The sequence below is a fragment of the Hydractinia symbiolongicarpus genome, chromosome 9, assembly GCF_029227915.1.
Source record: "Hydractinia symbiolongicarpus strain clone_291-10 chromosome 9, HSymV2.1, whole genome shotgun sequence".
NCBI classification, from domain to species: Eukaryota; Metazoa; Cnidaria; class Hydrozoa; order Anthoathecata; family Hydractiniidae; genus Hydractinia; species Hydractinia symbiolongicarpus.
Window position 1 is genome coordinate 27,496,506 of NC_079883.1, and position 23,695 is coordinate 27,520,200.

At 34.3% G+C, this 23,695-nt stretch overlaps 2 protein-coding genes across 2 annotated transcripts; one reads left to right on the forward strand and one right to left on the reverse strand.

Annotated features, from left to right (window-relative positions):
* The first annotated feature begins 2,876 nt into the window (after positions 1–2,876).
* Positions 2,877–11,470, forward strand: LOC130657554 (protein dispatched homolog 1-like). The gene is made up of 9 exons (XM_057460538.1): positions 2,877–3,824; positions 4,197–5,381; positions 6,913–7,238; positions 7,524–7,751; positions 8,351–8,476; positions 9,000–9,294; positions 9,662–9,789; positions 10,215–10,298; positions 10,455–11,470. Exons 1-9 carry the CDS (start codon positions 3,677–3,679, stop codon positions 11,082–11,084), a joined length of 3,150 nt encoding a protein of 1,049 aa, XP_057316521.1. The 5' UTR covers positions 2,877–3,676; the 3' UTR covers positions 11,085–11,470.
* A 458-nt stretch (positions 11,471–11,928) lies between these two features.
* On the reverse strand, positions 11,929–23,414 carry LOC130657555 (WD repeat-containing protein 20-like). The gene is made up of 4 exons (XM_057460539.1): positions 23,089–23,414; positions 16,653–16,835; positions 14,049–15,161; positions 11,929–13,179 (listed from the first exon to the last, which is right to left on the reverse strand). Exons 1-4 carry the CDS (start codon positions 23,350–23,352, stop codon positions 13,147–13,149), a joined length of 1,593 nt encoding a protein of 530 aa, XP_057316522.1. The 5' UTR covers positions 23,353–23,414; the 3' UTR covers positions 11,929–13,146.
* Positions 23,415–23,695: the final 281 nt, after the last annotated feature.

Below are 23,695 nucleotides of genomic sequence, written 5' to 3' on the forward strand. Positions count from 1 at the left end.
AGGTCTCAGCCCCTTAATGACGGCAGCTATTCCACTAAAACTTTCTATAAAGCACATAAGTCTGAAGACAAGGTTGAATAGTCACTATTTTCTTTTTGTGGTACTTCAAATTCTACATGATAGTACGCGCGTCATAGAATATCTTTTTGACGGTTTGGGTAAAAAAGAAGTTTTTTTAACAAACATGTTTTAAAATCTTTTTTTAATTTATTTAGATTTATACATATAACTTATAATGTTTTGTTAATATACAGCCAGAAAAATAAATTTTCTCTTATGGCGAGTTACAAACAAAAAGAAAAACGCGTGTTTGTTTTATTTGAGCATCAGAATACTCAGGTTTTCGCCTGGCGGGAATGTACCTGCCATCATGAGAAAATGTTATGAACGTTGTGTCTGATGTGACGTCCAAAACAAACAACTTTATACATTAAAATAAACCCGAAAGCTGTTAAAACATGAAATCATGAGAGAGAAAATTGTATAAATAACTGAAACCGTATCGATATCGCTTCCACTGAACAAAGGTCGTTCTCGTGTTATCTAATTGGTAAAAATATTTATTAAATATTTAATATATTTACATTTTTATTTGTTTGTGTAAAATTTCTTATTTTTATAAAGTCTGTTTAGGTAAGACCTGTGAATCCAAAGCTTCTTTTTCATAAATCGATTTCATATTCTATGTTCACCCCTTAGAATAATTTTAAGCACTACGTTTCTAGGTCTCTTAAGTGTATCTCTCTGTCAATCTTCAAGAATTTTATATTTCATACCTTACCTCGGCTTAGCGAAGATAGTTGAGTAGCTGAGTAGCAAGTGTCATAATCTCGACCTTGGGGGCTTTTTTCGCTTCTTTTTATATAAAGAGACGATGGCACTAGCTTGTGCCAGCCACATATCTGAAATCTCACCTCTTTTCTTTTCCCCCGTTTCATAGGGTGCATTTAAAACAAATCTCTCCAGAGTTCTATGGTTATATAAGATAGGCCGTCACTTTTAAACCTTTTTTTAGAACTTATTCGTCCAAGCATTATCATCTGGTCTTTATTTTATTCATCATGAAGGAGATGGTGCAAGGTAACTTTTTTGACCATTCTTGTCCCCGGATCTCTGTTTTATCATAAAGAGCTCTGAGGACGAAAATCTTTTTTAGACTCCAACGTGCTGTAAAATTAATTAACAGCAAAAAGAAAACGCCAACCTCGTCCCAAGGACTTTTTGACTCTTATCAGCGCTGCACTTTTGATAGGTCTGACCATGGTCTGACGATATGCAAAAAGAGTAATTTAGCGTGGCTTATGTCTCTAAAACATATTAAATCACTTGCACGAGATTTATGTGTTTTTACTGACTTAGTTTTACCAACATTGTCATTTCTTCGACTAACTGTTGTAAACAATAATAGCTTTTTCAAAGCAAGCACTACTTGAAATTAAAATGAAGAAGAAGAAGAAGAAGAAGAAGAAGAAGAAGAAGAAGAAGAAGAAGAAGAAGAAGAAGAAGAAGAAGAAGAAGAAGAAGAAGAAGAAGAAGAAGAAGAAGAAGAAGAAGAAGAAGAAGAAGAAGAAGAAGAAGAAGAAGAAGAAGAAGAAGAAGAAGAAGAAGAAGAAGAAGAAGAAGAAGAAGAAGAAGAAGAAGAAGAAGAAGAAGAAGAAGAAGAAGAAGAAGAAGAAGAAGAAGAAGAAGAAGAAGAAGAAGAAGAAGAAGAAGAAGAAGAAGAAGAAGAAGAAGAAGAAGAAGAAGAAGAAGAAGAAGAAGAAGAAGAAGAAGAAGAAGAAGAAGAAGAAATATTGAAAAATCTTAGTCAGCAAAAAATAAAGTCGGTAGAAATTGATTGGTGATCAATACAGAAAGATCAATAATTTTTTTTCTGGTTCAAAATTAACCCACTTTATTGATTTTTTGTTGACAGATAAGACGTTATCTCTCACCTTCTTGTTTAGGCTGTGTGAATTCTGGAGTAAAAAGTGACAAGGAAGAATATTGCAACAATCCATTCACATTACCAGACTATGCGTAAGTAGTTTTCCAATTTTTTGTTACTATGATGGTAGAACCTTAGCTATAGACTATACCAAAACCTCGATCCCAGGGCCTTTTGTCTCTTTTTTATAACAGGACCTCGCCGTCCCGTTTAAAAAAGAGACAAAGAGCCCTAGGATCGAGGTTGGCCTATACCATTGATCCCCGAAGCAATGTTGCTTCTCATGGCCTGTTTACTCTTCGTCTTTTTTTCAGTTGTTTCTCTCTCCAAGATAAAGTGTAGTGCATAAGTAAAAGAAAATATTAGTATAAGTGAATGTGGGTAATTTTTAGTGATACAATCAATTCACGCGTGTAAATTTTTAATTTGGTTCATTTACAGTTTGCAGTAAAGATTCTCAAGGTCACGGAAATAGTCGTTTGTTTTTAGATGTACCCTCACAATCAAAGCTTCGTTATTTATTAGGGTTTTATCAAAGAAACTTAAGGAATAAATCTAATTCACGCGCTTTATTGTGATAAGACATTTGTTAGCACAATACAAACTTTTATCTCTTATTAACTAGCTTAGAAAACCTCATGGGGCAAACAACTCTTCTTCCAGTTGTTTATGTTTCATAAACAACGTGTAACAAAACAAATAAATAAATAACAAAAAACTTTTTCCAGTTTCATTTTCGCTTATATTTAAGTACTAGGGACCTGCTTTCACTCTCATTTTCGTTATGCTGTTTTACATGAGTTAAACCTGGTCTTTGCCTTTCTTTTGGACACAGGACGCAAAAAAGAAACAGAGAAAGCCCTGATTGTGAGTATACGTGAAACGTAACTATCAGTGTTAAAGCTTACCTCGCGCGAAAAAACAAGATGATTCATATAAAAAAAACTTCAAAAGTTTTTTAGGGAATTTGTACATTCTATTAAAGAGAGTTCTTTAGGTTTTGGACTTCAAAGTTCCACTAATTATGCATGACATCACGAACTAGGTAAGGCATTTACAATCCTTCCAAAGGCATATAGGATTAAATTTCATTTAGATGTGTTATCATATTTTACATAAATTAACTGCAATTACCAACCTTGTCCCTAGGGTCTTGTGACCCCTGAACCGTTGGTACGGAGTGGCCAACAAAACAGGTTTTAGAGCTGGTTATTGATGTCATAATTTCGTAAAAATAGCGAAACTGTTAAGACCTATATCTCAAGAACCAATAAAGATTTTATAAAAAAATGAAAAGATTCCTAAATTTTCGCGGAAGGTGTAAATTTAATACCGAAAATTTGCAAGCCGAACATGAAGCATAAAATTAACAAAATGTGGCCCTTGCGTATTACTGGTCAAGTGATCAACCACGATGTAATATTTGAACACATTTTGACGTTAAATGGATGAGAACTATTAGACTTATAAAAATACAATTTGTTATGATAATTATTTTAAAAAGGTTTCATTCAAAACTTTTTTGAATACACTGGAAAGCTTTCTTCTTCAATTATTGATGAATGAAAAGAAGCATAAATTTATTCTAGTGAGAAGTTAAAAGAGACACCTGTTCGTTTTCTTGAGGTACAACTGGGAAGGAAGAAAGAAAATACTAAACATAATTTTAAAACTTTGTCTAGCAAGGAGGGAAATGTTTCATTCTCAAAATCAGTTTCATTTTTTTTGAACCGACACAAAGCATATGCGATGAAAGACGATTCCAAATGTTATCCTTCTTTGAATTTGAAAGTCAATAACAAAAAGTTAATATCCTCCAGAGATGATTCGATTAAGAAGAAAACATACGCGGAGAAATTGTGCGCGTTTTACGTGGAACGCCCAAAGTTAGCGTTTGGTAAGAACTATTTTTTTTTTTCATTGTTATATCATTGCGTTTCTGGTGAAAAACATCTTAATTTCCCGCCCTTCTCGAATATATACGCGCATATATAATATTTTTTTGTTCTATTTGTACAAGTTACGCTCGCAACAATGCTTTTTCCAAAAAAATTAATTACTAATAAAAATGATGTGTGATTTGCTGGTTAGTTTTAAAGTGTCCATGTGTAGTTCATATTTCCACTTCACATTCCACTGATTTTTAAACTAATTTTCACACCAAGAAACTTTTTTTAAATCATTAAATTAAAGGGCAAATTTTAAATCGATTTTTAGAAATACAGAAAAGAAATATTTAATTCATAATTCTATTTTTCTTTTCTTCTAGTTATTACATTGGGTATTCAAGTTAGCCTCATGCTTGCAACCGGTGTGCTGTATTTGATGAATTATGAGATCTTTCCCTATGACTTTACGCAAGTGCCACTAAACCTTGAAAAAGATGCTACGAAGCTTCGTGCTGATGCTTTTAATTTTGTCACAGAAGATAGTAGAATAAACCTTCTACCAAGCACAGCTATTCCACAAGCAGAAAGAACGTTAAAATCTTCGCCGTTAGAATTAGTATACGAATTAAAATCCAGCGACGATAATGTAATAACTCGTGACAACTTACGAGCAGTTGCGCTACTTGAAGATGAATTGTATAAAAATCCTTCATATCAAAAAATTTGTCACCGAAACTCATATACTAATAATTGCTCGCAGCCTATGTCAGTGATACGTTTGTTCGATGGTACCTTTAAAACAATTCACTCGTCATTGTTTGATCCATTTTATCAGAATGTAACACATATTTTCAATCTAGCAAACAGTATCAGTCAGACTAAATCCTTGATCTCGTTCAGTATGGACAAAAATGCCATTATTAAACCAGGTCATGTCAAATCGAAATATCTAAGATCGGTTTTGTTTAACGGTTTGCCATTGATTGGTTACAAACACGCAGAAGATCGAAAAAAAGAACAACATGAGAAATTGAAGTTGAATATCGTTGAAGCTTTTAGTGGCCTGCTGGCGAAGAAGTATGAGAGTGGTATTGGTAACATGCGAGTGTATTATATGAATTTGGATTTGTTTTTCAATGCGGTGGAGAAGCAGGTAGTGTGGGACTTGCTGCTTGCAGGAGGAAGCCTAATTTTTATTTTTTGTTTTATTTGGTTCCAAACTGGATCTTTATGGATAACATGGTGGGCTGTTTTTGGCATCATCACTAACTTTTTTGGCGCCAATTTGGTTTACCGAATTATTCTTGATTTCCGTTTTATCGGAATTTTCCATGTCTTATCCGTTTTCATGATTTTGGGAATCGGAGCAGATGACGTGTTTGTATTCTATAATACGTGGAAGTTAATGGAATCAAAACATTTAGATAATTTAACGCAACACTTAACCGAAACATTTCGTGTCGCAGCGGGAGCCATGTTCGTGACCTCACTAACAACCGCTGCAGCATTTTTAGCTAGTGCTGCCTCTCCCTTGCTGGGAGTATCATCTTTTGGCGTGTTTTCAGGTAAGTTAGACCATTCATATTGTTGTCTATTATTATTCTGCGTCCGAAAAAAAGGCAAAATTTAAAAAATCATTAAACATACCATGAAATTAAAATTCTCGACGACTACAATTTTCATCTCCCTTAACGTAAGGGAGATGAAAATTAGCTTTGAAACGTTTAACATTTCAGCTCCGCTACCTTTGATCAAACCTAGTTACCATGACCCATTGACTCTTTTTTATATTCGTAACACTAGTGAAGAGCTTTAGAACGAGGTTGTCTTTGATCGCACTTGTCATGTTCTCTATACAAAATAGCCGTAATTTGTATGTTTTTTCAAAATGGTTGCGCCGCAGCTTTCTTTTGGACATTCCGTATAGTAGTTTCTTTAATATTAAAATTTAATGTTAAGTATAAACAAAATATAAACTAATTTATCTCTTGGATTTTTTGAACATGATTATTGATATTAACTTTTACAAAACGACACTTTTTAGTTAGCACATGCGCAATTGTACAAAACCTCTAATTTTGTCTGACTGCGCACGCGCTTTCTAATAAACTGGTGATAACTAAGCTTTAGCAAAAAAAGTAGTCAAATGTCATTACACGTTTTTTTCCTTACGAAACCACTTTATAGGAAACCGACTAGTCGCCTTCTAAAAATTAAGAAACTTTACTAGTTAGAAATCTTTTACACATTGCCCAAACAATCAACGGCATTCAAATGGCATTCAGGTTTCATTACCTGGCATAACAGGAAATCGGACGAATATCATTTAGGTTATTCCTAGGTTATGCTGACAAATCAGGCTAATTAAAACTTCACGAAAGGCGGAAAAGACATTATTTCATATATACTGATGAAATTCTCTTGTTGTATCAAAACCACACTTTTTATTTAACATCCCTCTTATAAACCCCGTCAAAACTAAGAAATCTGTTAAGAAACTTCTTCTAGTAAAATGATTTCAGAATTTAACTAGTTTGCTTATAAAAAAAAAAACGTGCGGTGTAATTTACCGAACCAAGTGTGGCTTGCAAAATGAAAGAGCTTTATGGTGTGTGTTAGAAACCTTTTTATTTATGTGTGGATATATACAAGAAAAATAAAAAATTCAACTTTAATATACACATAACAATAAATAATAAATAAACTGACAGCAGACAGCCATACGGAAAGCATGACATAAATAGGCTCACAAATTTTCACCTGCTAACTTTTGATCACATGCCGCTAGTTGAATAAAGTGTTTAATTATTAAGGATGTAAATGGGATTGGTTGTTAGACAACGAAAACTAATTATCAGCCGTGCAGCAGAATACGTCACTTACTATCGTCACTTTCCAGTTTTTGAGTCATTTTTTTTTCATTAATTTAGAAAAGTTCAAAAAAGCTTAATGTAGCTAACGAAAGAGAAATTTTCTGCACCATCTTAATCATCTTTTTACCGGCTTTAATTTTTGCCGACACCAATCGCCGTCGCCTCAAAATGTCTTTAAAGCAATCCATAGTTAAAAACCCGACGTTGTCGGTTTTTTGTTTAGGTATTCTTGTTATTGTGAATTACCTATCAGTGTGCATGTATTTCCCGAGTGTCGTCGTCACATATCACTACTACTGGAAAGATAAACAACTACCCTGCATATTTAAAAGAAATCAAAACACCGCGTCGGAAGCAACACGCTCGTCGGACGCTCCACAAGACGACATGACGAAACTTTTTAAAGCCGTCGTTAATTGGTTCCAAACAACTTACGCAAATCGTATTGTTTTACATCATAAAATGAAATGGATATTATTGACATTATTTATGGGCTTGTCAATCATGTTTTTGGTATTTGCGGTGCAGCTGGGACCGGATGAAGAACAAGTAAGTAATTCAAGGACCACGTTTCTTAATTTTTTCGCCCTTGCCAATGACCCTCCTGTTTTTCTTCAGTCATGTTTCTTTACAGTCAAACCTGCCAAAATACATAGGCGTCTATGTCTTTTTGCTGATTTGCTACTCTATTAGACGATCACATATTTACTGCTTCAAGTTTTAACAAGCTGAGTAGCTACTTGTTGATGAAAAAAAAGGTCCTTTCAAGAATGGGCCGTCTTCTAAGGGTTAAAAATTTATCAATTCGAAATAACACAACCATTAAATTACTAGGTTCAAGTATGGCCAAAAGGAACCAATTGGTACGACATGCGACAAATCAAATTAAAGGCATTTGAAGAAACTGGAGAGGGTTCAAATGTTATCCGAATATACACTGTGTTTGGATTAAAACTACAAGATCGAACAAGCTGCCATTTTACCGATTACAAATGTAAAGGAAAGACTGTGTTTGATGAAGACTTTGATATGAACGCTCCTGGTTGTCAGAAAGCTGTACTGGTAAGAGTGTGTAATCAAGAAATTATCGAATTAATACTTTAAAGGGCTACGAACCGGTTAAAATGCTCACATTCCGTATATCCCGCGCACATATTAAAAATCCAGCAAACGCGTTTTGCGCAATGAACAGACCAGCGCACTTTGCTCGCTGGTTAAATATTTTTTTTGAAAAGTATATTACAAAGAAATATTTCAGCGTGACTCATTCTGGATGAAAACATGACCAAGGATGGAGAAGATAAAAGTTCTGGATATATTTATATGTTCAAGTCTGTAAATTATATACATGCCGGAAAAATAGGCAGTTTGTTTTTCACCGCCATCAGCTCGATTTTCGTATAAGTCACTAAAGTCGAAAACCAACAGCCGTTCTGTAGCCCCTTTAAACATTATCACTTGTCAATTTTTTGGAAAATGTGATTTTCGCGGGTTTTTATCTAGAGAGAAGGTTTTGAATTTCAAACAATTTAAACAAGCTAATATCTTCTTGTATTATTTCTAACTATCTGTTTAATACCACCCACGAATTGTACTTTATGTGCACTGCCACATGTATTAAAGTTATAAATCTTCACTGGACTTTCCTGCTTTGCTTTCAGAAATTTTGTCGGCGTTTAAAACAACTGGGTAAAAAAGAGGCAGAAAGTCTTGGTATTAGAAGAAGTGTAGCTACAGGAGAATTGGAAGTATCATGTTTCATTGACGAGATGGATCGCTACCTAAGGGTATGATCATATTTTGAAAAAAAAAATGTTTCTGATTTTGCCTTATCCTTGTCCTTCTGGTTTGTTACCTAGTGTCAGAGCCCCCAATTTACGTAGCCGTCAGTTCGAAAAATAAGCTAAAATTAAAGAGATTTTAAGAATCCTGCTGAACAAATAAATTTTACTGTGTGATGATAATTAGCGAGTTCAAGAAATTTTGTGTTAGTTAGACTCAAATATCCTAATTTTCCCTGCTTTTCGTGATTATTATAATAATAATAATTAATTATTATTATAAATAATTATTATAATAGTAATTAATTAATTAATAATTTTAAATTATTTTTCGAAATATAATGATCATTTCAAAACCAATCCAGGGTCCAACCAAACCTTAACCAATGACGGTGTATAGTTAAATCTTAAAATTCAGGCCAAAGAACCTAAGTTAGGAATATTTAGACTATGCTAAAATACGCTTATGAAAACATCTAGGGGGTAATAAAAATATGTGCACTTAAGTTCAGTTTTTTTTACTTTTTAGCATGAAGTGACGTACAACTATCACAAGTACAGTAAGAATCCAGTGAACTACAACTTTAGTATCCCATTAAATGGAGAAAAAGTAAAGCAACTTATGTCCACCTTGCCAATAATATATAACGCTTCAGCAATCGGAAGTGAGTATTATCACTATTTTGAAACAGCTCTGGGTTACTGGTTATCGGCCGGCGGCAATCCTGACAAAAGATTTGATTATCACAAATATGCTTTGTATATGGGAGGAAGTTTAGATAAAACTTCTCCTGAACCTCCAACTGTTTTATCACAGGCGCAAGGTAATAATTTTGTTCCATGAAAAAAAGCATTTATTCCAACCTCCTCTCCAAGGCTCTTCTTCTCTTTCTAAAAATCACGGACGGCGAGAAGAAAGACAAAAAAAGCCGTGAGGACAAGGTTGGCTTTCTTTTCGCAAATAGTTGTCGTAGAAACAAGAAATTTATTCTCGAAGTTGTATTTTTTGCACTTCGGTTACTTCTTCTCTTGTTGGTTTAAATTCATCACGGTTTTCAGTTTCTGTTCTGCAAAAAAAGTTGATTTGAAAGGTATGAATATTTAAATTGTATAATTTGATTGCCATTTTCTCGCACAGATCTTACGGCTGAGTTAAATATACTATCCCTAGTTTACTATATTTTTTTAAAGGTGGTCGCTATGGCAATAGACTTCGTTATGTGGCTATAGTTGTAAATACCTCGTTAACTGGAGCAACGTTAAAGTATAATCTGGGAAAACAAGTTTATAATAATTGGGAGAAGTTCATTAAAGAACAGGTGGGGCTTTCATAGTGACGGCAAGTTAAAGTTTTTAAATTTTATCGTCATGACTAGCTAGATCAACTCTTTTCCAAGCAACTATATTCTTGCTTAATTGCTACAATATCAATGTATAACTATTGTTCTAACTTTGAAGCACGAGGACATTCGGTTTCAATTAATTTTCACTTGCAGTGTCACGGAGTAGGTGTGAAGTTTGTTGACCGCTTTTAAGTTGAATTGTGTTGCCATTGTAGTGGAGGAACTAATAAACAACTCGTTTGTGTATCATACAATAATTAACTCTCTTCAACTCATGACCATTCAATATATAAAACTCTCTATCATAGATTTTTCTCTCCATCTTGTTGTCGCGTTACAACAGCCGTGAGGCACATTGAATCAACTCCTAAGAATTAATTTTTTTGCTCGTTTCACTCTAGACAAAAGATATGCCGCCATCTTGTAAACACGCGTTTCAATGTACGCCGGAATGGAATAATTGGCACTGGTTAAAAGTTCAAGGGGTAAGATAATCGTCACGTTTAGATACCGGTATCTGTAACCATGATAAAGAGATACCAAAAACCGACGACATAAAAACTAAGACAAGGGTATGAGGTTGATCTGTACGGTACAGTTATTTGATTGTTCGTAATTTATATATTTATCTTTTGTTTCAGGAATTACTAAAGGGTGCAAGGACGGGTATAATGATTGGCTTGTGCCTTGCTTTCCCAGTTTTAGTATTTACTACTTGCAATTGGATAATTGGGATCCTAGCAACAGTAACTATAGGGTTGATAACATTAGCGGTTGTCGGGCTAATACCGTTGGTCGGGTGGGATCTTGGTGTAATGGAGTCGATAAATCTGACGCTGGTTGTCGGACTTGCCGTTGACTACGCCGTACATCTTGCTGACGGTTACGTTCGTTGTTTGCATTTTAAACGAGAAGATCGCGTACGGTATATGCTTGGAAATGTCGGAGTGTCGGTACTCGCTGGTGCTGCTACGACCCTGGGTGCATCAGCATTTATGCTGGGTTCGAAGATTTTGTTTTTCTTCCAGTTTGGTGTATTCATGTTCTGCACGATTGGATTTTCTATTGTGTACGCATTGGTTGTGTTTGCAGTGATCGTGGCTATTCTTGGACCTGAAGGTGATAGAGGGAGTCTGCGTTCCCTTTATGACTGTATACGCAGGCTGACTTCGTCCAGAGAAAACCACGATGCTTTATTAGCACAAACTTCTAATTCCATGGAAAAACAACCGGAACCGAATATAGAATTGCACAATATCAATACAGCTTAGCTTTCGATTTTTTCTATTGAATTTTCATTGTTAAAAAATTTCTAATCGAACCACAACTCATAGTGGTATTCATTTTAAATAAAAAGCACTTTTAGACATTTTTTTATAAAAAAACTCAAGTAGTCTCAATTATTAAAGGCAAAACTTGATTTCAGACTTGAAGTTGTAAGAAATAAGTAAGCAAAATATTGAAATTTTACAAGATCTCGTCTTGCTTAACGTTCTTCGGTTAACTTTATATTCTAGCAACAATTGTAGGCTCGATCAATCATAGTCAATTTACGACTGATCGAATCTGTTGTTGTATGATGTTTTTGAGTTAGTCTATTTGTAAATAAAAGGAAATTTCATTTTTACAAATTATTTCTTTTTTAAACTATTGTACAGCCAAATTCTTTTCATCTTGTCTTCCGAATGTAACATTTGTATGCATTTTGACTGCAATTCTAAAAAAATATCTTGTCCCGAACATCACAATTTCAGTTGCTTTCAGAATTTTTATTTAACACATTTCACATACCAGCAACGAAAACACGACTCTGTAAAATACACACAAATGATGCGACATACCTACATAATGCCTTATAGCGCATTCTAGATTTTACGTAATCATAATCTGGTCTGTAAAATATGCGTCGGCCGAAAAAATGACGAAATGGGTGACCCAGTCACAAAAAATTGTTTTTTTCTTAATAGAGCTTCCTTCCTTGCTAAAATTTCTCTTGCTGTTTTTAAGTTGAAATAAATTGTTTGTCTCCCACCTGCTTTTTATGTAGATTTTAATAACAAGGAGAAAAGCTAACAGTTGTTCAGCTTAGGTAAACACAATAAAAAAAAGTATGCGAACCTATATAAGGTATTTTACTACAAAATATTATTGCATCTTTATTAAACAACAGAAATTTATAACGGATATATAATAGCAAAACATTCCAATTACAGATTTTGATAGAAAATAATAAATCTATTTAAATAAATCTTCACTATCAGGCATGATAACGAAAGAAAGCATTTGACCTTAAAGGAAGGAGTATCGTATATTGGAAATTATTATAAAGCGACAAAAAAACCCCTCAAAATCTCACCATTATAGCTATTGTGAAATAAAACTGATCATTCAGCGCCATTATGATAAAAAGGACGGAAATCTTTAGGAAGAGCAAATGTAAAGAAGCACGAAATACGTCACCACAAGACCCATTGTGAAAAAACAAAAGAAAACTCAGCATAGAGCGCGATTGTAAAAAAAACTCAGCATGAAGCGCCATTGTGAAAAAAGATATTGATCCAGAATATTTCGTCCGCGTGGTTTAAAAATGACGTGAAAAACATTTATCTCACTATTTCTTTAAAGAAACATATTCATCCTGATAAATAACAAAAGTTTATTTTCTGTTGTTCATAAAAACGTGCCTACTTTTAAAAATATAATATTAAATAAGTCTTCTTTGAAAACCAAAAAAATGAGAACAGAGGACTCGCTGTTCCAATTATGAAAATATCAATGCTAGTCGATATAGTAAACCGCACAAACTTACAGTGGCAGATGTTTGCGCAACAATTCCAATTTTGAGAAACTCCGAGAACTGGACAGAGCAACTGACTTAAAGATGTTATAATCGGGATTAGACAAAAATTCGCAACGGGGCGTAGAAATTTATGAAATATGCAGATTAACAAACTAAAAAACTTTTGAAATGGTTTATTGATTAAAGATGCTCAAGGGAATAGGGGGTGGGGAGATTGGCTTATTTTTCAAGTCCTTATACTACCTATTTTTTTGCAGCGGATCTATGAAAAATAGTTAATCTAAAGATTCTAAAAAACAATGCCACGTCAGCAATTCTATTGTTGAAAAAAACTTATATTGATTGATTTTCGATTAATTTCCAATTAATTTATAGTAGGTTTTTCTGTCTCCAACTCATTATGTAAGTACTTAGAGCGACTTAAATAAACAATTTCTAGAGAAATAGAAATAGATTCGTGATAATTTACCGAAGAAACTACCAAAACCAGAGATTCGGGTAAATTATCGAACAAATATCTAGACCACATGACGTCATTGGATTAGTTTGCTACCATCTTTTCCAGTCTATAATAGCATGAAATAAAAAACATACAAAATAAACAATAAGATTTATGCTAAGTAAGCATTTATTATGCTGAGTAAGCATTTATTACGAAATAAGAAATTGAGAGTACGATTTTTCATTGGAACCAATCGTTATCTTCGTCAAAAGATTTCGCAGCTCAAAAAAAAAACACCGCGATATGTTTGCATTTTCGCGGGTAATGGAAAAGTAGTAAATTTGGCGGGAATTCATTTTTAAGAAAGATCAAAAAATTTACTCGCATTTTATTATAACACAGGGATTTGAAAACATAGATTTATTTCATGATATCATATTTCAATAAATTTCGCGGTTCACAAAAACCCGATATTACGCGGATCTATCCTTTCACGCCTATTTGTTCGCTTTTGTCTATTCGTATGTATTTGGGAAATTTATCGAATACATCTTCTTATGGAATTCTTACAGAAGAATAAACAGTCACGTGTGCTTCAATTTGACGGTTTGACGGAAAATAATAAAACGTATCATACTTTGCATGATACGCTTTATAATTTTTAAAAGGAATTTAATATTTCTAACCCAACAATGTATTCATTTGCTCCTTTAAGTTCTTGAAATATCTTCAGTGTCGTTAGAGCTCTTTCTGCTTGATTTATATTTCAAAAATTTACCAGAAATGAATTACACGGGACAAAAATTTATTTTCTTTGGTTCTTTTCTTTTAGGTAGTCAATTTTTTTGAGACAGTTCACCCACAAAATTGGAGAAAATTAAAGCTAACCTATCCGCTGAATTAAATGAAAAATATCTAAATTTCGCGGATAATTCGCAAAATTTAATCGTCGTGAAATAAAATCCTCTTTAAAGACAGAAGTTAAAAACTTACCCGATCATCTGGTCTCGCCCATACATAAATATGTCCTTCGTAGGTCCCCGTCACTATGCAATCCTCCCTAAAAACTAAAGCACTAAGTCTATCACAAGAGATTTTCTTCGCAACTAACGGTTCTAATGTTTCCATGTCGCTCATACGAGGACAAATTTTCGAGCCTAATATTAAATCATCTTTCTCCACCACAGGGGTGAAATGTGATACCGAATTCTGATGTTTAGACGTGAGTTTATTTAATGTATTATACTTTCCACTTGTCGCTCCTCCGCGATGGTTCGAAATGTCATGTTTATTGTGTAACCGTACTGAATTACCGCTGTTGTGCGTCCACACAGGCTGTATAGAAGCAACCGCGTTAGAGTTCAATGTAGACGTTCTAGTGCTACGGGTCCTTACTCTCTGTGGCTTCAACACGTCCTCGCCAATCTCCCACAACAACAGTTGAGTATCATCGCCGACAGAACCGAATCTGTACGAAACAATACTCCGTTCTGTCGCGCGTGGTGTATTAGTTTTGTTGTGGTGACCGTGCGATGAACTGCTGTGGTAGTCCTCGTCATCGCTGTCAGCTCTGCAATCACCGACTTGCGTCATATGGGCATCAAACGCAACAACATTGACCCAAGACCGATGACCTTCTCCTCTTGCTATAACGCGCTCCTCGAGACATGACCAAACTGTAATTAAATCATCTTCTCCGCCTGTGACTATATATTTTCCATCAGGGCTCCAACAGACACACAGTAATCCACCAAAATAACTTCTCATACTACCAATTAGTTCTTGTTTTTCAAAATCGAAAACACGCAAATAACCATCTTGGCTAGCGACAGCTAAATGTTTACAGTCCGGGGAAAAAGCTAACTCGTTGACACCTTCCTTGCCGACTATCCAGCGACATATTGGATTAGTGTCTTGTTTATTTTTACAAACTTCGATAGTATATCCATTGCCTCTCTTCACTGTAGTCAGTTGAGGCTCGGTTATTAATGAATTAAAATTTTTGTCGTAAATATAAATGTTCGGATTGTTATACGATACAAGAAATTTTGATTCGCTTCCTGGAATCCATTTGACACATGTTACAGCCCCTTTCTCTATCAGCCTCTGGAACAAAAAGAAAGAACAGCAAATATTGGATTTTTTTTTGAAATAAAACGCAATGAATGCAAGCAGCGTTTACGTCATAGAAAATCTTTCTAAAAGAGGTCCGGACCGTGCCAAACACGGGGGACACGAACGTCGCACTGTTCTGAGTATGTCTCCATACCGTTAAATTTTTCAGAAAAAACCCTGGCTGTATAGTTCTCTACACAGACGCTTTACTCGTTAAAAAAATTAGAAAAAAAAATTTAAAGGTGACAACAAAAATTCTTACATTGTATTTAGGCTGTAAAGACTTTACACAGCTGTGGATTTGACAAGAGACTTTCCTTATTAAGAAAGATTCTCTTTTGACTGCAGCATTTCAATAAAAACACCAGGCAAACTCACAAATACCTCCATTTTTTATTCATAGAAAACAACTTTGAAATTTGTATTACCTTCGAAAGTAATAGTTTTTGGTTCCAAGTGTAATAAAAGCATTTAATGATAAGAAGAAGTATTACTTTTGCAATCATCAATGAAAAGGGAAACACTGTAAAAAATCTGCATTGTATTGCAACTTAAACTACTTTTCAGGTTTTTATTGATTTATTAAATGTACTAGGTCAAAACGTGCCACGAAAAAGTTCAACTGTCTTGCTTTGTAAACAAATCGGTCAATCGATGATCACTGTATATTAAAATTTCAAATTGAGGAAATTTAAGAAATTTCTATGACATTTTTTCTCATCTTTCCAGGACAAAACAGTTAATCTTTTCCAAATTTCCAGGAATTCCAAAATTCTTTGCAGAAAGTGCTCAGATGCTTAAAAGATTCTGTTTAAAATAAACTCTTCTGTGTTGCATGTTTTCATAGGTGTAAAACTGTTTTTAAACACTTATGTAATATGTAGTTTTTCATTATTTGGATATATAAGAATTTCAGGTTCTAAACCACAGGACAAATCAAAACACCATACATATACTAGAAACTTGGCATAGGAGCGAGGTAGAAGAAACAGGTGTATAACAAAAAAGGTGGAATGATACTGTACTTGATGAATTTGAGTGAATTTTCTGTACAACTTACAATAAAAAATAGAAAATATTATTTCGGTTTGTCTGTTTAGTATTCGTATTACTGTGGAACGTTTATCATTTCTTAAACATCATAGTTTAGTAGGCAACGTTTCAGGAGATCCTTCCACCATGATTGGACAAAGTAAAATGTTGAGCATTTCTTTATATAATTGCAGAGGATCGAAATCAAGAACAAGCTGTTAATTACATTTAATTACAGTTGCCTACTAAACTATCATGTTCAAGAAATAATAAACTTTCCATGATAAAAAATAGAAACCCAGCTCAAGTTTTTCTAGCACAGGTGACCCACCTGACAGTAGTCAGATATTGTAGAATCTGCAAGCAGTTTAGGCCGAGAATTAATTTCACATTTTGTATAATACTAGAAAGATTAAAAGTAATCAAAATTAAAAATTTAAGCAAAATTACCTCATCATTGAAACATTTTCTACATTGATGTTGAAGAGGATCCATTAGCTGTATTTGTCCTGCAGTAAATCCAATCAATAAATCAATACTTGTTGGTGTGCGTGTCATCATGTTAATGTCATGGCATGTTGGTTGAGGACCTTTGTATGTACGCCTGTCAATTGGATGATTCATATCAGGAGCCTAAAATGTAAAATTTTTATATATATTTGTGAGAAGGGGACTTAATAAGGACAGAATTAAGCATGGCTTTAGCTAGCCTTAAATGTTCAATGCTGATCTTATCACCGAAAAAAATCATTTAAAATGGATGACTTCACATGTAAAAATTCAAAAAGTCCCATTCGCATGTTTAATTCAGGTAAAAATAGCCTTTCCTATTCATGTTACCATGTTGCCATTCTGTCATGTATAACGTTGTTTAGGGGTGGGTTATTAATGTGTTGACATTATGACTGTGGGAAAACGCTACATCACAAAGAATTTAATTACTGAGAGGTCTCGTATGGCAAGTAAAACACATTTTTTGTTTTTATGCTCCATATTTTCACCATATTAATTAATTTTTAATATTGACTGGCTGCAAAACTTTCCAATGCTTCTGCTCTACGTGTAAGAAATCAGTTCCAAGGCAGTTACAACCACAATGTCAATTGAACTATGAGAAAAATCCTTGACAACTCACTGGCCGTTACTGGCAGCTATCATCTTTGTCTCACTGGTGAAAACAAGGAAGTGTAAAGAAAGAAAAAGATACATCTATTGAAATCATCCACTGCCGATCTGCAGGTTGCTACATTGTTTTCAAATTTAATCTCACGCCTATATTATAAAAGTAACCTCATTGCTATTTCTGCATGAATTGTAAATTATTTTTTTAGTGGTAAAGACTTGTTTTGTAATTTGATCGTTTAAAACCAGTTTTTAAATATTTCTGGTGGTATACAGTCCCAGAGGAGCAATTTTAAAAGTGGAGGGGCTAAATTATTCAGTATCGAAGGAGGCCCGACCATGGTTGGGGCCAAAGGTCTAAGAAATTTTTTTAAGTTTCAGCCCCCCTAGATTGGCTAAAACATACTTCAAGTTCCGAAATATTGCACTGGAAAGCCATCACAAAATGCAGGATATTATATAAAACGCCATATTTTATGTAAGATATAATTTCAAAATAAGCAATATAACACTGAAGCAAAATAAAGAAAATGCAGAAAAAGTATATAACTACCAGTCCTCCTTTGTAAATTTTCTGAATACTCGCTTTCTGTTGTCGTCCGATTGAACAAATGCGTTAGCAAATTTGATCAAATATTTAGAAGCAACACTTTTCCGGTATAATTGTAGTAAAATACAGAGCATATGCATATATTGATCAATTTAATAATTGATTAAAACACATGATAACTATTCCCCTTCTTGGCAACCCCCCTGACTCTGCTGGGCCTGGTATATAGAGAAAATAAGTAAAATTAGCCAAATATTTTTGAGATATTATGGTAATAATAAAAAAATGAATAAAAGTAAACAACCACCCAACGAAAAACGCTTAATTAGGGATAGTCACCAACATTAATTCTTTTAGTTCAACATAGCCATGTGCTTTATTTATCTTAGGTATAGTTCTTAATATGTTTTTTGAAAGTTCTGCTTTGCCGTTAAAACACTCATCTCACTCTAAGCATGTAAAAATACAGCATAATTGGCGCATCGGATGGGTTTCAAAGGAGCGCGTATACAACAGAAATTTTAATAGAATTTCAATGGATGTTGCTAAGATGCATCTCCTTCTCTTTTTAAACCTTCTTCGTGGAAAGTTAGTTATAGTACAGATAAATCCACAAAAATGTAACCTCATCCATAGGCTGATATGAATAAAAGTCTCAGGTGCTTAATTCAGCATTTGACAACAAAAAATTACTTAAACTACTATGCAGTCCCTGAGTAAAAGTCTAAGCTGCTGAGTATAAGATCAAGATGTCTGGAGATAAATAATAATGTAATAATCTGTAATAAATGAAGGACTGTTGAAGGATGTTATGTTAAAGCACTCAAGGTTATGATAGTTTTGACAAAATATGTTTGCGCTTAACATAAAATATAAAACATGTGACACTACTAGAAAGTAAATTAGGTGCTATACAGAACCTAAAGATCCCAAACACAATTGTAAACCAACAGAGTATATTAACAACGAAATATCATTTGCAAAGGAAAAAGAAGTAAATGTATGCAATGTTGTTATTACTAATTTAACGTAGTTGGCAATACCAATGTAAATGACAACGGTCAAGATAAATTAGAAAATGATTTGGAACTTGTGGGATACATCATTAACAATATTCTTGAGCAACAAGACATTTATGTAGTGTCAGCAGAGAGAGTAAAATATAAAACAATTGATGTACCCCCCAAAATCAGTTGGGAAACTTGTAAACAAGCACCAAAAAGAAACTGTTGCATATTATAGATATTATTAGAGATTTCACTGACTGGAAAAAAGTATACAACTAAACCCGTTTGGCAAAAGGAGAGAAAACTTGAAGATTTGAAGAGGGGAAATAATAACCACAGATCCCTGATTGCCCAGCCTGGTAACTCTTAAAATAACAGAAAATATTAAACATTGCATTTCCAAAAAAATTTTGTGCTGATAATAAACAAATATACAAAATCAAAAAAAAATTTTTACTGATAGTATCAAATGTCTCAAATTGAGAGAAATGTGTTTTTACGAATGATGTTATTATACAAAATACAAATGAAACTGCAGTACATAGTAACTGACCCGCTCACATGCTTGCTACAAATGCACGTAGTATCATCAATAAATAAGAAGAATTGATACAGAATCAATTTGGTTTAATTTAACCACAAGTTAGAGGGAAAAGATTTTGTTATAACTTGCCTTCTAGAACTCAAATTGAAGAGGAAGTCGAAAAGCAGTGGCAGAAAATGACACCTTGATATTGTGTGGAGCAAACTTTACATGCACAAAACAATAGTAAAAAATTCCTCAATCTTGTTTATGATAGTTACCTTCATCAACATGTCTGTGAACCTACCAGAGGAAACAACATATTAGATCTAGTATCTTCGACTGAAAAAGAAATGATTTCGAGCCTTTGGTTCTAGTGATCACAATATAGTTAATTTTAAATTGCAAATTAAAACATATATTCACAATTGTAAAAAAGAATATTATAATTACAGAAATGGAAAGTACAGATGAAACAATGAACTGTTGATTGGAATTTGGATGAGAAATCCAAAAGCCAAATATGGGACACCATTCAGTTGAGAATAGAAAAAGCTGTTAAATTGTATGTACCAAAGAAAAAGAGAAAGTCTTTGGACAAACCACTCTGTTGTAATTATAAAGTGTATCAAGCAAGAAAAAGAAAAAGAAAATTACGCTGGTGAGGGTCTATAGCAATTCCATACATTATCAAGACTATATGTTAAATATAAAAGAGTACTGAACTCAGCTACTAAGGAAATTGAAAATGCTGAAGATCATTTGAACAAAAATTAAAAAAGACCCCAAAGCATAGATAGATAGATAGATAGATAGATGTGCATATTTTACATGGCTAGCCTCACAAATATCGAGGGATATACCCTGTCTATTATTTCCAGGAGGGGCCATGGCGTAGATGGAGAGTCCTAGAGTATTTAATGCTCATTTTGAGCTACACAGACCCAATTAGAGCCCGCGCTCTACTAGACAACTCCCGGCAACATCCAACGGCCCACACAGTATGCCATCTTCCCAATTTCCCTCACATGGCTTGGGTTAACCCGGGGCTATGGTAACATTCACTCGCCCATGTTGAATCGCCGTCAAGAGGAATCGAACCCCGGTCTCCCGCACAGAGTACGAGAGCTATAACCACTAATCTACGGCGCCACAATATCAATAGCATTCTACAAATACGCAAGATGCAAAATGAAAACCAAGTATACAATAGGGCCAATGCAGGACTCAGACGGTAGCATTATTCACGATCATTTAAAAACTGATAATTGTTTAACAAATACTTGGCCTCGGTTTTCACACCCAAGCCATGTGAGGGAAATTGGGAAGGCTGTTGGATGTTGCCAGGAGCTGTCTAGTAGAGCACTGGCCCTAATTGGGTCTGTGTAGCTCAAAATGAGCATTAAATACTCTAGGACTCTCCATCTAAGCCATGACCCCTCCTGGAAAAAATAGACAGGGTATATCCCTCAAAATTTGTGAGGCTAGCCATGTAAAGTATGCACACATCTATTTATCTATCTATATATCTAATTGTTGACAGAGCTTCCTGAGCCTTGCCAAATGTATTTTGGAAATACAAAACTTGAGTGTACAGTTGAAGGTGTCTGCAAAAACTACATGCATTATTACCAAAAAATCACCAGGCCCTGACAACATATATTCTACTTTACTGAAAGAAATGTCATAGAACTATGTGAACCCATTGTCAATATTACTTAAGGAAAGCATCGAAACAAAATTTTTACCTAAGGATTGGTTGAAAGGAAACATAACCCCAATCTTTAAAATGGGTTCGAAATGGCTAGTTAGCAATTATAGAGCAATTAGTCTGACTTCAAAAATCTGTAAAGTACTTGAGTCAATTGTACGGGACAACTTAGTTGAACACTTAGAAAACAACAACTTGATTAAACCTTCTCAGCATGGTTTTAGGAAAAATAGATCTTTAATTACCTTAACAAATCTCCCAACATTTATAAGCAAAATCACTGAATATTAAGATCAATGCTCTTAGCACATGGAATTGGAGAAAATGTTGCAAACTGAATTGACTCCTGATTACTGGGAGGGAGCAGAGAGTATTTATTTCTGGTACGATCAGCTTGGGTACCAGTGCTTAGTGGTGTACCACAGGGATCTGTTTTGAGACCTGTTTTTTTATTCTTTATATTAACAACATAGATGATGACGCAATCAATCATGTTCTTAAATTTGCGGATGACACAAAGTTATTTTAAAAAGTGAAAAACAGAAGTGACAGAGATCAACTACAAAATGATCTTTAAACTAAAAGACTTGTGTGTGCTTTTGAATTTTAGTAAATGTAAATGTCTACACATTGGTTGGAACAATCAACACAATGAGTACTATATTGATAACCACCAATTTAAGGACTAGAAGTAGAAAAAGACCTTGGTGTGTATGTTGATGCAACTATGAGTTTTAGTAAGCAATGTGCAGAAGCTGTGTCAAAAGCAAACAGAACCTTGGGTGACATCAAAAGAATGTTTGAATGCAAAACCACAAGAACTTCATTCTCGGCTTAACATCCGTTTTCCATGCTAGCATGGGTTGGACGGGGTATATTAATGACCCTCTTCCAATCTGATCTAGACTGTGTTAGATCTAAACTCAACTTCCTCTGTATCAAGTCTGTCCTTATAACCTGCCAAGTCTTTCTAAATATATTATACAAATCCCCTGAGACCTTGTGTTAAATAAGCATACAATCATGGAGACCATTCCTGAAATTGGACATTGACAACATAGACAAGGTCCAGAGAAGATTTATTACGATGATCACAAGTACTGGTCATTTACCATACAAAGAGCTAACCTCATAAAAGTGTTTAAAATAATGAACTGAGCATTCACTGACAAGAGGACACTCGAAAAAGATATGGAAGCCTCAGAATAGGCTGGATAAAGAAAATTTTCATTTTTTTCTCGGGTTATTAATGAATGGCACAATCTACCAGAGAAAGCAGTGTCTGCCACCTCAATAACCCTTTTTACAAGGTTTATTTAATCACATTTTGAGACTGTTTTGGGGCTCTACGCAAGTCAAAGAAGACTGCCTGCACCAATTCTAAAACTACCACCGAATTTGGCCTACTAAAGTTTATACCAGTGGATCCAGTAAGTTATTTGGTAGCTAAGTTATATACAGTATTAAAGTGGTATTTAAATCTTACGCCACACATGTCAGCACAGTTTGTTATGAATTGTTTAGAACTCCTGTGATCTAAAGGTAAGATTCTTACAAAAAAATTTAAAAGAGATCAAGGTTTAATTAATTTTTACCCAAAAAACGGTACTCTAAGTATTTCTACAAAAAACATGGCGCTTCACTAGCATGTCTCCCCAAAATCGACACTCTACCTAAGAATCTCCTACCAAAAAAACAGAAGAAACTAGTCAACTTAAGCTTCGAATCACTTTAATACTAGAACCGTTACTTTAAGCTTAAAATCCCAAGTATGGGTAAATCAGAAGTGGCCTGTTCACCATGTACCGGTGCACTTAAGCCACGTCCCTAAACTAAACTTTAGCAGACAGCTTTTTTGCTTGGCTTTGTTTTGACCCTTTCCAATATTTTCTAGGAAGTATAGCTATACACAAATTAAAATGGAAGGTAAAATTAAATAGTAACAGGTAAATAGGATCGTAATGTATTATTACCTTGTTGCTGCCCCTAAAATTATATAAAAACATATCACGACCAACATTAAAAACTATTTTATCTTCACATTCTTCATCAGCACTGCCTTTTATTGTTACAAACGATAAACGGACAGGAACATTATTTGGTGTGTTATTTGCCAGTCGAATAGGCTTCGAGTACTCTGATAATTTTAGTGCCTTATACAATCCCTCTTTTGTACAAAACTGTGTTTTTATTTCGTTTCCGCAGTGGGTTGATTTTCCAGCAGCAGCCGCCGCCATATTGGATGGATTTGGTATGTTCTATGTACAGCCATAAAGTAGCACGTAACCGAAAAATAACTTGCATAATTGGAGCGAAGCTATTTTAGGATGCGATCTATTTCCAGAAATTGTCTTTATCGGAATTTTCGGAAAATCTAAATTGGAATCACGCACATGATTTTCCTGTCCCCCTATGCGCTTTGTTTTTGTACACATTGTGGACTGTTTCCTCGGGCACCTATTCTCATATACACGCGCAAATTCTGAAAATGACACTTTGTTTCTCGTGGAGCTGATTTTCACTTAAATGAAATTTGCAGTATATTGATCAGCGTGCCAAATTACAAGATAAAACCAGAAG